Genomic DNA, 17,376 nt, shown 5'->3' on the forward strand with positions numbered 1-17,376 from the left:
TTAATTCTTCTTAGCATCAAGACCTACCCTCAGAGAGCCAAGGGAGAGATTGCTTCCATTCTTGTTCATATCAAAGGACACTTTAGCCACAGACACAAATGGAAAGGAGGCTAAAGCACTTTTTTTCCCTTCCCTGTCAAGTCTCACACAGTTAGACATGCTCATTCATTTGGAACTCTGAAGCAAATGCTCTAGGAAAAACAACCCTTCCCCAAAGAAAAGGCACTCTTAGTTTTGTGGGGTTTCCCAAGTGGCCCAGGGGTAAAGAATCCACTTGTCAATAAAGGAGATGCAAGAGATGAGAGTTCAATTCCTGGGTCAGGAAGATCCCCTGGAGGAGGGCATAGCAACCTACTCCAGTATTCTTGCTTGGAAAATCCCATGGACAGAGGAGCCTGGCGAGCTACAGTCCATGGGGTCACAAAGAGTCAGACACGACTGAGAGACTGAGCACACACTCATGGTTTAGCATCTTACACACGAAAAGGATCTAAAGGGCTAAAGCTTTAGTAAGTTCAACGTGAGTCTGCAGAGTGATATGACTGCTAAAGATACCAGGAGCTAATGAGACTGCATTAACAGACACACAGGGCAGCTCTGCGCTGATCAAATCACACCTGTGGGTCTGCGTCCAACTCTGGGAGCCATGATCTAAGAAAGACATTAATGAAAGTGTCTACACGAAGGAGACCAAGATGAAGAGTAGGATGGAAAAAAAAATGCTTTCTTCTAACTAGGTCTATTTTACCTGGAAGAGAAGACTCAAGACAGAGTCTTAACTGTACTTTGACCCAACCTTTGAATCACCCATGACTCAACAGAGCCAGGACCAAGTGGGGATCTTCAGAAGAAAAGGGCTGCTTCAAAAAGCCAGCAGGCTCCCTGTCTCTGGAGATGAAGCAGCCAAAGCTGGGGGATTCCTCTGGGGAATGGGGGGAGCTGGTGAAGAGAAGGGTAGGGAAATAGGATGGTTTTCAATAAGAATTCTACTAAAGAACAAACCCAACTTTCTTTGGAGCATCTTTCCCCATTCTCAGCACAGTGACTCTACTCAAGTGTTATTCAGTCTCGATATAGTCTTTTTTCAGTGACTGGACGTAGAACCATTCCAGTAGTTTGCTCTTTATTAAGCATTTTTACTCATGTCCTTTTAAGGCCAAATTGCTACCCATCTTCTTCTCTCTTCTTTAAACCTTCCAGGAACTAGGATTGACAACCAAACTATTAATTACCTTCTGAAGACTTCCATGCCTTCCACAGGTCCTCCACGCTGATGAGCTTATCTTCACCATGGAAGGTGCTGTGTTTCACTGTTGGGTCATGGTAATTGAGGTCTTCCCTCAAGAACTGCAAGGGAAAAGCACACAAGTCACAAGAGACACCTGGGCGCCACCCCACTAAGATGTCCTCACAGGTCACAGCACATCCCGTCTGCCGGATGCACAAGTGTAGCACATCATCTATATGTCCTTCCACGGGAATATGTCCTACTTGCCAACCAGACTGCCTTTTCTTCTTTGTTACATGTTTCACTCAAGAAAAAAAAATATAAAATAAGAAATTCCTTCCTCATATTTTTTAATCATGGAAAAAGGAAGAGGAATTAACAACTTTTGAGTGCTTATTTATACACTAAGCAACATTCCAAGAGCTTCTATTTTCTCATTTAATCTTCACAACCAATAGATTATATCATACCTATTTTACAAATGAGAACAGTAATATCTACAAGAACACAATTTGCCCCAAATTTTGCCTCAAAACATTGAGTTTAAAGAGATTAAATTACTTGCTGTGAAGATTTTAAAATATGTCCCCAAGTCTTTGACGATCCTCCCACAAAAGTTGAACTCTTCCCTTGAACACAGACTGACATTAGTGACTCATCTTCTAAAAAACAGAATGTGGCAGCAATGATGTTGAATGACTTCCCAGGCTAGGTTAGAAAAAGCAATATAGATTCCACCTGGTTCACTCCCTTTTGGGACACACGCCTTGGGAGCACTGAGCCCACATGTAAGAAGCCTGGCCACCCTGAATCTGTCATTCTGGAGAGGTCATTTGCAGAGACTATAGATAGCTAGCGATGTCTGAGCAGGCCCAGATGTCTGAGTCTACCAGCCCAGGAGTCAGACAAGTGAGTGACTGAGACTTTAGGTTATTCTAGCCCCCAGTTTTTGAGTTACTTCACCTGATGCCAAGCGGACACAAAGGAGCTGTGCAAGAAGAGGGAGTCAAGTGACGAACGTAGGCTGATGGAAGCGATACCTAAAGGAAGGGCCAGATGCTGAGTGGAACCTCTTTAGAGAACAAAGAAGTGGGGCTGCAACCATCAAGCCTTAAGGATAGGAAAGGAGTGTACTGTAAATACAAAGAGTCAGAACCTACAGAAACAGACCATTTCCTGTGTGACTTTGGGGCAAGCGACTCAGCATCTCTGAGCCTGTTTTCCCCTCAAAATGAGGGCTAATTATCCCTCTCACTTGAGTGTGGTAAGGATTAAATAAGTCATGTTTGCAGAAGTCATAAACTGCCTTTGCACATGTCTTTTAATAGCCCACAGAGCATTTTATAAATTGAAACTATACTTAAAAAATCAAATTTCAACTAAAAAGTCCAACTCTCTTTAAAAAAACAACCTAAAGGTCTAGGAACACTGAACTCCAGTGACAACTCTAGAATTTTATTTAGGAGAAGCTTAAGGGCTGCAGTGTGATGAGAAGGGAGGGTGGTGGCTAAGGGACTTGTCATAAGACTGTGCTTGCATAGCAAGCACATTGTTCTTATGTAGATTGTTCATTAAAAATTAATATTATAATGCAAAATTTTATAAAGATGCTTTTGTTTAAATTTTACTTAAAATTAAGAAAAATTTAACTGTCCATATCAAACAATATGATGTCACAGTTGGGGCAGCTTAGAGGTGGGGGAGTGGGTACTGAGGAAGATAATGAGGGCTTCTTGATCAAAGATGATACTTCTGTGCTCCCACGGCCCCTGTGTATACCTTCATCAGTTTTGTTATGGGTCTATCTCCCCTACCAAACTGTAACACCCTTTGATAGACAGTTCCAGTTACCTAGCTATAAACACAGCATTGGAAAATGTTGTGTAGAACCAGAACTCTGATGTCCCATATACTTGAAGCGGGCATTATCCCATATCACTCTGAACTGTCCCACATTCACCTAATAGCTAAAGTCTAATTTAAGACCAAGTTTAAAAGCAATGAAAAAGCAAAAACAAAACCAAAGAGGCAACTCTCAGCTCCCACAACAAGGATTTACTATCTCAGACTCAGAGCAAGCAGCTCTTCTGTCAGGAAGATCTAAGAGGCTCCGTGAGAGTCCTGCCTCACCAGGGGGAATGCAGCACTGGCCAGAGCTGCAGCTCAGCAGCTCTCTGAAGAGCCAAGGGACCAGTTGTCACTAGGTATATTTAGTTCTGTGAGCTCAGAAAAGTGATTTCCCTGGCAGTGGCACAAAGCATGCAACCCCATCCCAAGTGAAGCAGTAGTGAAGGGGTGTGGGTGAGAGCAGACAGGAGGGGAGACATCTCTCCAGAATTCCCAACAAAATAGGTCCATCCAGCTTCATCAGAGAACAGAATTCACTGAGGTAAAGCTGGAAGAGGAGCAGCACATCTTTGGGTGCAGGAATCAGGCAGGGCTCCTGGGTTCTTCCCTGGAAGCAATTACTCCTCCTTCCCCTTTTCACCTTGCTCGCCACTGCTCACCTTCCATGTTTCCCAAACCACACCACACCACCTGCCCTCTCACTTCTCCATACATACAATGTTAATAACCCACAACACACATACCTCAGATCTGAGAAGCTTCTCAATTCTTGTGTACCACTTGAGTATCTAGCAAGGACCCAAATTTTAGCTACAACAGCTCTGCACACCATTGGTACTGTATGGTGGGACATGAACATGTCGGGGGTGAAGTGTCTGTTCTCAGTGAAACCAGAAGCTATTGCTCAAGGTAAGGGAGAAGACAGTCATTTCTCACTCACCTTTGTATATCTAGTCTTACTCCTGCCAGCCCATCTACCATACTACTCACCAAAATGAGATTTGTAAAGTATAAATCTAATTATACCAACACTCCTACTTAAAACCCCACGACTCCCCATAACCTCCAGGATAAAGCCCTAGCTTCTTGGGCTTACATCCAAGGCCTGTTCCAATCTGGCCCATAGAGTAACTTCTCAGTCAGTTTCCTGGCCATTCTCCCTCCCTACCAGACATCTACACTCCAGGCCAGGGGTTGCGAAACTACAGTCGTGGGCCAAATCCATCTTGCTGCTTGTTTTTGTAAATAAAGTTTTATTGGAATACAGACACATCATTCATTTATGCACTGTCCACAGTTGCTTTCATGCTTCAAAGGCAGAACTGAGTTGTTGTGACAGAGACTATATGGACAGTAAAGCCTAAAATATTGACTATCTGGCCGTTTATACAAAAAGTCTGCCAACATTTGCTCTAGATACATCAAGCCAATTCAGGTTCCTTGAACAAACCATGCTCCTTTATACTTTTAAGCTTTTACACAAGATGCTCCCTTTAATATATATCTCCTCTTCCATCTGCTGAAGAAAAAGTCTCTGCTTCTGTGAAGTTTTCCAGATCTCTCCCAAGCAAGTTAATTGCCCTATCCTATTTGTTCTCTTAGGTCTTAGAGTCATACATCTAAGACAGTACTTATCCCATTATACTATAATTGCTATTTAATTACTCCCCTTTTACTCCCCCTAAGCAACTCAAACACAGAAACTGTATTTTATTTGTCATTTATCTCTTTATCCAGCACCTTGCAAATTCTCTGGAACACCTAAATAAATAAGTAATTCAGCTCTGTAAGCCAATCTCCAGGTGTAGAGCCTGGCACAGAGCAGGGAATGTGGTTATTAAATAACTGAATGAGCGTCTCTCACTTGAGCTTGTCCTACAAGACCCAGAAGAATGCTTAGTTTACAATAGGTAGTCAATGCATATTATGTCTACTATATAGAAGAAAGAAAAGGGTCCCCAAATTGCCAGCCAATCTAAAACAAAGATATTCATCTAGGAGCCAGGGGATTATACTGGCTTGGGTTCAATATAACATGATGGTTTCAAGCTTGGTTCTAGAGCCAGTATTATAACTGGTATTATAAATGGATTAATTCACATAAAGAACTTAGAATAGTACCTGACACAAAATAAGGTCTCATATGTATGAATTGAGCTCCACTAAATATTAATACATTTAATATATTATAAGAGGAATATAAGGATACTAAGAACATTCAACCCTGGAGCCCACTATTACAATGATGCTAATCTCTCACGTGTAAAGAAGACACAGAAGAGGTAGAAGACAGATAGTTCCTAAGTGCTTGCTATTCAATATATCAAGACCATGTGCCAAGCAATCAGCAATAGACAAGGCACTGTAATCTACTGCCTTCTAAGGCCCTTTCTATTCTAGTCAATGATTTTTACTTTGAAAGCTTTAACTTCATTTAAAATAGAAATTTTACAACCTTGGCAAGACCCTACCTGCTTTATTTGCCATATCAACTGTCACTTCTTCCCATCCCCAATGATAATGAAATACTTGAAATTCCCTGAAATTACCAGGCTCTTGACAGGTCTCATGTCTTTGCACATACTATTCCCTTTGCTAAAACACTCTCCTTCTCCTAATCATTCCAAATCATCTTTTCAGATTCTTATGACACATTAGCAACTCTGTACATGGGTAAAACTAACTTAACTCTTCCTCTTCTGTGACTCCATCATAACATCCACTTATCCTTTTTATATCCTTATCTGTTTACACAGCTATTTCCACAGCCAGAGGAACTTCTTCTAGGCATTAACTTCACCTTTCCTTTTACTTCCATATAATCTAGTACCCAGCACACATGCAGGTACAGAGAATCTCTCTGAGGTCAATAATATAGCTTAGTCCTTGTCATGGAATTCTCCTTGATGTGCCCAGGCCATGACATTGGTCATATGATGCAGATCAAACTTTAGAGGTAGCATCTAAAGTTGCAACTTGCTAAGTACCTGGCCAGAATGGTAAAGACTAATAAATTTATCATTTCCAGTCTTGAAAACTATCAGGACCAAAGTATCCAAAAACAAGCCAAGGACTACTGCCTGGGGATTCTTATGAGAGAAGGATGAAGATGGATCACTAAAAATATTTCCCCAGAGAGAAAGGATTATCTTCTTAATTGGGATCAATTCTGCTACATTTGGGCTTCCCTGGTGGCTCAGTGGGTAAAGAATCAGCCTGCAATACAGAAGACTGCCTGCAATGCAGGATACCTGGATTTGATCCCTGGGTTAGGAAGATCCCCTGGAGAAGGAAATTGCAACTCACTCCAGTATTCTTGCCTGGGAAATCCCACGGACAGAGGAGCCTGAGGGGCTACAGTCCATGAGGTCGTGAGAGCTGGACACAACTTAACAACTAAACCACCACTGCTATATTTACATAGGATGAATACACAGCATGGTACAGAATGTGCTATGGGTAAGAATGTTTTTAAAAACTGATGAGTTAGAGGGGACTTTTGGCTTGACAGTGTAAGGAGCTCCACAGACCCACTCTCCAGTAGAAGTGGCAAAAATTACTTTCTAACAGCAATCATTTAAAGTCTCTAGAAATGGTCCTAGGGCATACAGCAAATGAAGAAACATTTGCTCAAGATCTACTAAAACTCAGGAAGAAGAGTCACAGTCTGTAGTATTTTAATTAACACTTGCTCTCTCTCTTCCTCCCTACTTCCAAATCAGTAAGACAGAAACTCCGTTCCAGACTGGTGCAGCCAAGAACAGAAGGCTCCCTCTTCCCCAGGCTCCCAGCTGGAGGGCTCTCTACCTAAGAGAAGCAGATGGCAGCATGTCTCCTCCCATCTTCAGTTACCTGTTGCTAAAGTTAAGTTCTAGGTGAATCCAGCCAAGAAGTGGGCCTTGCTACTTCCACCTAGGCCCCACTTATGGGGCAAGGACTTCACCTTGGATGCAGAGCCACAGAGGATATTGGGGCATTGATTGCCATTTTCCTAGCTTATAAGATAGCAATTATACTCTGGGAGAGGTAAGCCAAGAAGGGTACTGCCACCCTTCCATCAAATGCTCGGCTACTAAGGTGGGGGTGTCAAAGAGAAGCCATTATCAATTGACCTTCAACTCCAGAACCATAGCTCAGAGATTTTGCCTGGTGGGAGAAGGAGGATTTAAACAAGGAGTTTTTAACCTCTCCCCAAAGGAAATTATTTTATTTGCAACAGAATGTGAAGAAGTTCAATACTAAGGGCTCTCTGAAAAACAGTAAAAATTGTGGTGAAAGGCAATTGAGAGGAGATGGGTGGATTCATTAGAGATATAAGTTAAACTGTAGGCTAAAGAATTTGCTGATGAGAACAAGGAAAAGAGACAGCTGGGAGGAGCCCCCCTGGAGTAGGAACAAATCTCAAACACTGACCTCAGGAACTATCCTTTCAAAGGAGCTCTAATATGATTGGATCAGTCTGTGGAGAAAACTTCTGCCCCAGGGCATTGTTGAAAGCAACAGAGTAATAATCAGATGACAAGTAACAGCGCTTAACAGCTGAGTGTGGCCAGGAAAAGACCAAGTTAAAGACAGCCCTGCCAAAACCACTGCCATTCAAAGGTGACTGCAGGCATATCCAAGGCTGCTCCCTCTGAGAAGCAACATCAGAGGCTTCACATTAGAAGGAGGTGGTGGGAATAGACCACTGAAATAATCTTTCTAGTCACCAAACAAATAAACAAGTAAATAATAACAAGCCTCAGAGGGGTTGGGAGTTGTAGCCAGAGTTGCTACAATATACTATCAAAAAATCTACTTTCTAACAACATATATATTGTGCATGTATGTATATGTGTGTGTATGTGTGCATGCCAAGTTGCTTCAATCATGTCCGACTCTTTGCAACCTGAGGGACTATAGCCCACCAGGCTTCTCTGTCCATGGGATTCTCCAGGCAAGAATACTGGAGTGTGTTGCCGTGCCCTCCTCCAAGGAATCTTATCAACCCAGGGATTGAACCCACATTTCTTATGTCTCCTACATTGGCAGGCAGGTTCTTTACCACTAGCACTACCTGAGGACCCCGTGTGTGTGTATACACACACACAAATACATATATAGATATCTCTCTATTTCTCCCCCCCATATATATATATGGCATGCAAAATAACAAGGAAGTGTGTACCATACACCAGAAAAAAAGCACACAACAGAAATTGTGAGAGCAACCAAATTTCAAACTTAACAGAAAAAGGCTTCAAAGTAACCACTTTAAATATGTTCAAAGACAAAAGGAAACCATAAGCAAAGAAGTAAGGGAATGTGTGATGACAATGTCACATTAAATAAGGAATATTAACAGATAGAAATTACAAAAAAGAACCAAAGGGATGCTCTGGAGTTGAAAAATACAATCACTAAAATGAAAATTTCAGAAGAAGAGCTCAACAGCAGCTCTGAACCAGCAAAAGACAGAAGTAGCAAATTTGACGATGGACTTAAAGAGACTATTACACAATCCAAAAAAACAGAGAGGAAAAAAGATGAGAAAAATGAACAGTTTCAGAGGAATGTGAAATATCACTTTGCTCACATGCATAATGGAAGGATCAAAAGGTGAGGATGGGGAGTTCCCTGGTGGCCTACTGGTTAGGATTCTGAGCTTTCACTGCTGTGGCCTGGGTTCAATCCCCGGTCAGGAAACTGAAATCCTGAAAGCCACAGAACATGGCCAAAAGAAAAAGGAGAGGATGAAAAGAAAGGAGCAGGGAAAAAAAATTAGGGTTTTTCCATAGCGCAGGAAAACCAAACAAACTTTTTGGCCAACCCAATACAAAAAAATAACACCTGAGAATTTCCTGAGAATTTATTGAAAAGCATTAATCTAGTCATCCAGAAAGTTCAACAAACTTCAAAGAGAATAGGATAAATGCAAAGAGATTCACAGACACATCACAGAAAAAGCTAAAAGCCAAAGGCAAAGAGAAAATCTTAAAAGCAGCAAAAGAAAAATAATTCATTACACCTCAAAGAAGTTAAATAAAATCAACAGCCTGCTTCTCATCAAAAACAACGGATGCCATATATCTAGAGAAAAAACGTGGTCCAAAAGGATACATGCATCCCAATGTTTGCTGCAGCACCGTTTACAATAGTCAACACATGTTAACAACCTAAATGTCCATTGACAGAGGAATGGATAAAGAAGATGTGGCACATATATATATAATGGAATATTACTCAGTCATTAAAAAGAATGAGATAACTCATTTGTAGCAAGATGGATGGATTTAGAGATCGTCATACTGAGTGAAGTAAATCAGGCAGAGAAGGAGAAATACTGTATTACATCCCTTATATGCAGAATCTAAAAGTAAATAATACAAATGAACTTATTTATGAAACAGATTCACAGACTTAGAAAACAAACTTATGATTCCCAGGGGGAAGGATAAGGGAAAAGGATAGTTAGAGAGTTTGGGATGGACAGGTACACTCTGCTATAAAATGGATAACCAACAAGGACCTACTGTATAGCACAAGGAGTTCTTCTTAATGTTATGTGGCAGCCTGGATGAGAGGGAAGTTTGGGGGAGACTGGATACATATGTATGTATGGCTGAGTCCCTTTGCTGTCCACCTGCAATGATCACAACATTGCTAATCAGTTACACTCCGATACAAAATAAAAAGTTAAAAACAAAGAAACAAACAAGAAACAACTGATGCTAGAAGGCAGTGGGATTGCAAGTTTAAAGTGCTGAGAGAAAAAAACTGTCAACCAAGAATCCTGCATTCAGCAAAACTATCTTTTAAAAGCAAAGGCATAATAAAGAAAAACAAACACTGAAAAATTCATTGCTATCTGACATACCTTATAAAAAGCCTTAAAGGAAGATCTTAAGGTAAGTAAGGGATGCCAGATAGTAATTTGAATCCACATAAAAAAAAGATTTTTTAAATAAATTCATTCATTCACTTAATATATATTGAGTATCAGCACTGAGCCAGGGACTGTTCTAGGCACCAGGGAGTTAGCAGTGAACAAAACAGTTCCCTTGCCCTTTTGGATTAAATGATGGAATTCAGAAGGGGATTATGTCCTTAAAAATAAAAAAACAAGCAAACAAACAAAAAAAGTATAATGTATAATGTTATATTAAAAAGTATATATATATATATATATATATATATACACGTATAACATATATAAAAAAGTACAACAATGACCAAGATGTCAGAAATGCAGTGTACTTGCAGATTTCATTATTAAGTAGCATAGTCTGGGAAAGACCTCACTAATAAGAAGAATGAGAAAACACAAACTATTTGGAAACATGAGGAACTTATCAAAGAGGATATCTGGGGAAAGAATATTCCAGACAGAGGTAAGAGCTAGAAGCAAGGCTCTAAGATAGGGGAAAAAAAAAAAAAGGAACATTTGAGAAACAGCATGGAGTGTGACTGGAGTAAAAAACTAAGGGAAATATATAAAGAGGAGGAGATCCTAATGATAAGTGGGAGTCAGGTCACATAGGACCTTGCTGACTCTTGTGTTAACTTTGGCTTTCACACTAAAGGAGAAATGAGGCTATGACAGCCTTTTGAGCAGAGGAATGAAATGATCTCATTTACATTTTTTTAAAGCTCTCTGGCTGCTACACTGAGAATAGATTACAGACATGGTGATTTGTTAGGAGGCTGTTGCATCTCAGTGCCTGCAGGGGAGTAGTGGTGAGAAATGAATAAATTTTGGACACATTCTGAAGGTAGAACCCACTGGACTTATCAATGGATATGGTGCATGAGAGGAATTAATGGAGAAGGCAATGGCACCCCACTCCAGTACTCTTGCCTGGAAAATCCGATGGATGGAGGAGCCTGGTAGGCTGCAGTCCACGGGGTCGCTAAGAGTCGGACACGACTGAGCGACTTCACTTTCACTTTTCACTTTCATGCATTGGAGAAGGAAATGGCAACCCACTCCAGTGTTCTTGCCTGGAGAATCCCAGGGACGGCAGAGCCTGCTGGGCTGCCATCTATGGGGTCGCACAGAGTCGGACACGACTGAGGTGACTTAGCATGGTATTTTTTGGCCCAGGCAATGGAAACAATGGAGTTGCCTTTAACTGAGATGATGAAGCTGGGGAAAGAGCAGGTTTTGGATGAGGTGATATTTAGAACATAGTTTGGATCATGGCAAGCTTCAGATGCCTTTAAAATTCTTAGAAGACAAGATCAGGGTAATCACCATGATCTTGGATTTGGCAATGGATTCTTAGATCTGACATCAAAAGCATACAATAATTACAAAAAAAAAAATTAAACTGGACTTCATTGAAGTTTAAAATTTTTGTGCCTCAAAACACACTATCATGAAAGTGAACAGTTAACCGTAGAATGGGGAAAATATTTGCAGATGATGTATCTCATAAGGGATAAGGGACTTGTATCTAGAATGTAAAAAGAATTTTAACAACTCAGTAATAAAAAGACAAATAGCCCAATTAAAAAGTGAGAAAAGGATATATGAATAAAACATGGATGGACCTGAAGATTATCATATTCAATACTGAGTGAAGTAAGTCAGACAGAGAAAGACAAATATCATATGATATCATTTATATGAACAATATAAAAAAAATTATACAAGTGAAGTTACTAACAAAACAGAAACAGACTCACAGACTTAGACAATGAACTTACAGTTACCAGGGGAGAAGACTTGGTGGGGGATAGATTGGGAGTTTGGGATTGACATGTACACACTGCTATATTTAAAATACATAACAAACAAGGACCTATAGTATAGCATAAGAAACTCTGCTCAATATTATATAATAACCTAAATAAGGAAAGAATTTGAAAAACAATAGACACATGTATATGTTTAACTCAGTTTGCTGTATACCTGAAACTAACATAAAATTTTTAATCAACTATGCCCAATATGAAATAAATTTTTTTTTAATTTCTCAAAAGAAGATATACAAATGATCAATAAGCACATGATAAGATGTTTGGCAAAATTAATCACTAAGGAAATGCAAATCAAAACCATAATAAGATATTATTTCACATCTACTAGGAGAGCTATAATTTTAAAAATCAGATAAAAACAAGTGTTAGTGAGGATATGGAGAAATTAGAACCCTCATGCACTGCTGACATGATTGTAACAACATTCAGTGACACTTTGGAAAAAGTCTGGCAGTTCCTCAAAGGGTAAACATAGAATTACTATATGACCTAGACCCAGCAATTCCACTCCTAAGTATACACTCAAGAGAAATAAAAACATCTGTCCACTGGGAATCCCCTGCTAGTCCAGTGGTAAGGACTATGTGCTTCCACTGTCATGGCCTGGGTTCTATCCCTGTGTGGGGAACTAAGATCCCAGAAGTTGTAAGGCATGGCCAAAATAATAATAATACAAAACTTTTTTAAATTTTAAATAAAAACATAAAATAAAAGTAAAAATATGTTCACAAAAAACTGTACCATGGCAGAATTATTCACAACAGCCAAAAGGTAGAAACAACTCAAATGTGCATCAACTGATGAGTGAATAGCTAAATGTAGCATATCCATACAATAGAATATTATTCAGCCATAAAAAGGAATGAAGTTCTGATATATGCTACAACATGGATGAACTGGAAAACATTATATTAAGTGAAATAAGCCAGTCACAAAGAACCACATATTATATGACTCAAATATGAGATGTCTAGAATAAGCAAATCTTCAGAGACAGAAAGTACATTAAGACTGAGGGAATAGGAGGGCAGGAGGACAATAGCCAATGTGTACTGGTTTTCACTCTGAAGTGACAAAAATGTTCAAAAATGGACTCTGGTGATAGTTGCATATATCTGTGAATATATTAATATCCATTAAATTATATATTTAAATGAGTACAGTATGTGAATTATATCCCAATAAAGCTGATTTTTAAAAAATGGTAGGTTCAACCAGGGGCCAGGCAACTCTTTCGTAAATAATCAGTTCAGTTCAGTTCAGTTCAGTCGCTCAGTTGTGTCCTACTCTTTGCGACCCCATGAATTGCAGCACGCCAGGCCTCCCTGTCCATCACCAACTCCTGGAGTCCACCCAAACCCATGTCCATAGAGTCAGTGATGCCATCCAACCATCTCATCCTCTGTCTTCCCCTTCTCCTCTTGCCCCCAATCCTTCCCAGCATCAGGGTCTTTTCCAATGAGTCAACCCTTCACATGAGGTGGCCAAAGTATTGGAGTTTCAGCTTCAACATCAGACCTTCCAATGAACACCCAGGATTGATCTCTTTTAGGATGGATTGATTGGATCTCCTTGCAGTCCAAGGGACTCTCAAGAGTCTTCTCCAACACCACAGTTCAAAAGCATCAATTCTGCGGCGCTCAGCTTTCTTCACCGTCCAACTCTCACATCCATACATGACCACTGGAAAAACCATAGCCTTGACTAGACGGACTTTTGTTGGCAAAGTAATGTCTCTGCTTTTAAATATGCTATCTAGGTTGGCCATAACCTTCCTTCCAAGGAGTAAGCGTCTTTTAATTTCATGGCTGCAGTCACCATCAGCAGTGATTCTGGAGCCCAAAAAAACAAAGTCTGACACTGTTTCCACTGTTTCCCCATCTATTTCCCATGAAATGATGAGACCAGATGCCATGATCTTAGTTTTCTGAACGTTGAGCTTTAAGCCAACTTTTTCACTCTCCTCTTTCACTTTCATCAAGAGGCTCTTTAGTTCTTCTTCACTTTCTGCCATAAGGGTGGTGTCATCCGCATATCTGAGGTTATTGATATTTCTCCCAGCAATCTTGATTCCAGCTTGTGTTTCTTCCAGCCCAGCGTTTCTCATGATGTATTCTGCATATAAGTTAAATAAGTAGGGTGACAATATACAGCCTTGACGTACTCCTTTTCCTATTTGGAACCAGTCTGTTGTTCCATGTCCAGTTCTAACTGTTGCTTCCTGACCTGCATACAGGTTTCTCAAGAGACAGGTCAGATGGTCTGGTATTCCCATCTCTTTCAGAATTTTCCACAGTTTATTGTGATCCACACAGCCAAAGGCTTTGGCATAGTCAGTAAAGGATCAGACAGTAAATATTTTAGACTTGGTGAGTCATAGTCTCAGTTACAACTACTCAACTCTGCTCTTCCGTGAAAGTAGCCAGGGACAAGAAGTAAACGAGTAAGAGTGGTTCTGTGCCAATGAACCTTTACTTATGGACACCAACATCTGAATTTCATACAGATTTCACATGTCATAAAATTCTTCCATGGATGTTTTCCCCCAACTATTCAAAAAATGTAAAAGCTATTCTTAGTTTGCAAATGTTATAAAAACCAGGAAGGGGATCACAGAGATGCCCCTGGACTAAATGCATCTAATTCTCCCTCCATTTGGCTTCAAGTACTAAGGAAACTTCTCTCCCTTAACAATCCCCGTGAACAAGAGTCAATTTTTATTTCCTTTTCAGTTTTCTCCCCATAACACTACCACTCCTATGTATGGCTTTCCAAGACCCTAGGAAATACAAACCCAGCCAAGCACTCAACAGCAGGAAAACCTCCTGGACCCCATTTCCAAAATAGAACACCAACTTATACCAACTTGGTAAGAGTTTAGGGCTCACCATGTGTTCCTTATAATTGCCAATCAGTGTTGGGCACCGAGTAGGTAGAGGAAAAGGCTTGGGAACAGAGAATATAAGAGAGTAAGGCAAACTCATGTCCCCTTTTTAAGAACACTCTGGCTCCTAATCAATTCTAAGAGGGAGAATGTAAGCTTATGTGTCAATGAGCAGCATTAAAAAAAAAAAATCCTTAAGAACAAAATCTCATATTAGAGCATAATGGTACCACAAGTGAAGGCAGAAGGGAGGAATGAAGACAGGAAGCCTCTATTAAGAGGCATTTGTTCATTCATTTGCCCAACCAGCATTTACTGAGCAGTGACCACGTGTCATGTCCTATGCTGGGATCTGAGGACACAGGGATTAATCATACTGAAAAGCACCTGGATGAGTCAGATATATAGCAGAAAGTCAGTCCTTGAAGGCAAGAACTACTGTTCTATGTGGAGGAAAGGGCTATGGTTCAATCCCAGAGAAACACATCTCCAATCCTCTCAACCCCACACTGCCTAAGACCTCACAGTTTTCCACTGAACTAACCAGGAAGCTTGCTCACCACCCAGAGATATCAGAAGGCTTGTGAAGGGACATACGGGAAAAAAAAATCTCACAGATACAGACTCGAATCCCATCTGAACCACTTACCATACCACTTTAAGCCTGTAAAATGTAAACGACCTCACAGTTACAATGGGGAGACAATGAGATTATGGAAGGCACAGTCCCTCACACTTCCTACATGTAGAAGGTGCTTCATGAATGTTTGGCTATTCTGAAGCTGGGTCGCTTGGCTCATACTGTGAGAAATGATGTATCCTGAGTGCACCAGCACTCAGCCTCTGAGTTCCAGCAACTTCCAATCTCAGCCCCTCCTCCTCGAGATGCAGGACTGCTAGGTGACAAAGGGCCTAGTTCTCACTAGTCATGCCATGTTGCCGAGGTGCATGCCTACCTAACCTACACCTGCAAAGGCCTGATGCTGCCGGGCACTAAGGGAGAAAAGAGGACAACCTGGGTAATAACTACCACTATTGAAATGTTCATACTGCATTATAGTTTACAAATGCTTCTTTACATCCATTATCTTATTTGAGCCTTATGCATATTGATATTACTAGTATCACTATCTTGTAGATGAAGAGACTACTCTCTAGACACCTTCCTACTTGAAGGAAGCGTCTCCCTTTTTTTTTTTTTTGCCTCCTGCCTTTCCTCACAAAGTTCTTCTTTCCTGGAATGCTCTTCCTTCTTTCTTCATTGGTAAACCCTGCTCTCCTTTAAAAGACCAAGTTCCAGTTTTACCTGCTCAGCAAGGCCTGCTCCTGACATACCTTTAGTCAGAATTAGAGCCATCTCTGTTTAAAATCCTTCAAGCTCATCATCTTTGGGATAAAATCCAAGTTTCTCAGTATGGCTAGAATCTGGCCGGCTCATGCCTGCGTCTCCAACCACATTTCCAGCCTCTCCCTCCCTGCTCCACCATTACTTTCCATGCTCACAGTAAAAGAACCACTGAGTCACAGATCCCTAAGGACATCATACTCATTCCTTCACTTGCTATACCCTTCTCATCCCCAGGTTAACTCCTATTCATCTCAGGCATCATCTCTTCTGAGTCATCTTTCCTGATATCCTAGAATGGGTTAAATTCCCTATTCTGTGTTTACAAATCATGCAGTGCTCATCTCTCACCACAATACCTACTAGGACTGAACACACAGTCTTTCTGGCTCACTGATATGTGAGCTCTCTGCAGATAGAAAAGTTGTCTTCCTCATTAGTCTTTGCATACTTAGCATCCAGTACAGAGCAGACAGTAAATATGTCTAGAGAAGGAAGACAGAAAAAGAGCGTGGGAAACACAAGAACAAATAAAGGGGGTGGTGGCGATCCTGGGTCCTCAAGTGAATGAGACACTGCACTGGAAACCAGTTGTTTCTAATGCAGTTAGGTACACTGAATGGGATGCACACATAGATACAGACATGCAGAGAGGCTGGCATCAACATACACACAGACAAGCAAACACCAATCAGGTATGAAGACAAGCAGGACCTTGGAAGCCAGTGGCCAATTCCTCCGTAGACAGGAAGATTCAGAAGCTTACTTAATACCTGAAACAGAACTTTTCTCTCTCTTCTGGATTGACCATTTTTGGCAGTAGACTACCCTTGCATTCTACTACCATGTTATAGTGCCCAGATCCTGCCTGGACTAACAGCATCTTTGGGTCCCTGATTATACTTCTGGCTGTTTTTACCCCTAAGTCCTGCACACTGTACTGCACCCTCACCTTTCTCTCCTAATCTTCTGCTTCATCTTTGACCTGGTTTATGTGTCTTCTCTCAGCTCCTTCCTTGGCTCAGTGTTCCTCCCCTCCTCCACTTCTTCTGCACACCACCAGGGAAGCCTTCACATGCACACAGACACATCTAAATACAGAAAGACACATACAAATACAGAAAGGCACAAAATGATGTATACATACAGACAAAGACATAACACGATGGCACAAACAGACATATACACCTATATAGACACACACAGAGAAGCCTTACAACTAACTCTTGCCATTAATAGGACTGCCATCCAGAACAGACAAAGCAGACTCACCAACAAAGAGGGAATGAAGGAAAACAACAGTCTGCTTGGTGAGAAAGAATTTCCCTA

At 40.7% G+C, this 17,376-nt stretch overlaps 1 protein-coding gene across 19 annotated transcripts in view; it reads right to left on the reverse strand.

The window, feature by feature from the left end:
• The window catches only part of STIM1 (stromal interaction molecule 1), a 192,344-nt gene that overhangs the window by 48,969 nt on the left and 125,999 nt on the right, over positions 1-17,376 (reverse strand). For all 19 annotated transcript variants that reach the window (XM_081539275.1, XM_081539269.1, XM_081539271.1 and 16 more), the window contains one exon: positions 1,233-1,347. In XM_081539275.1, the coding sequence (XP_081395401.1) occupies positions 1,233-1,347 (115 nt within the window). The remainder of the gene's footprint in view (positions 1-1,232; positions 1,348-17,376) is intronic.

This window comes from Giraffa tippelskirchi, chromosome 11 (assembly GCF_054371585.1).
Source record: "Giraffa tippelskirchi isolate mGirTip1 chromosome 11, T2T-mGirTip1v1.2.pri, whole genome shotgun sequence".
Lineage (NCBI taxonomy): Eukaryota > Metazoa > Chordata > Mammalia > Artiodactyla > Giraffidae > Giraffa > Giraffa tippelskirchi.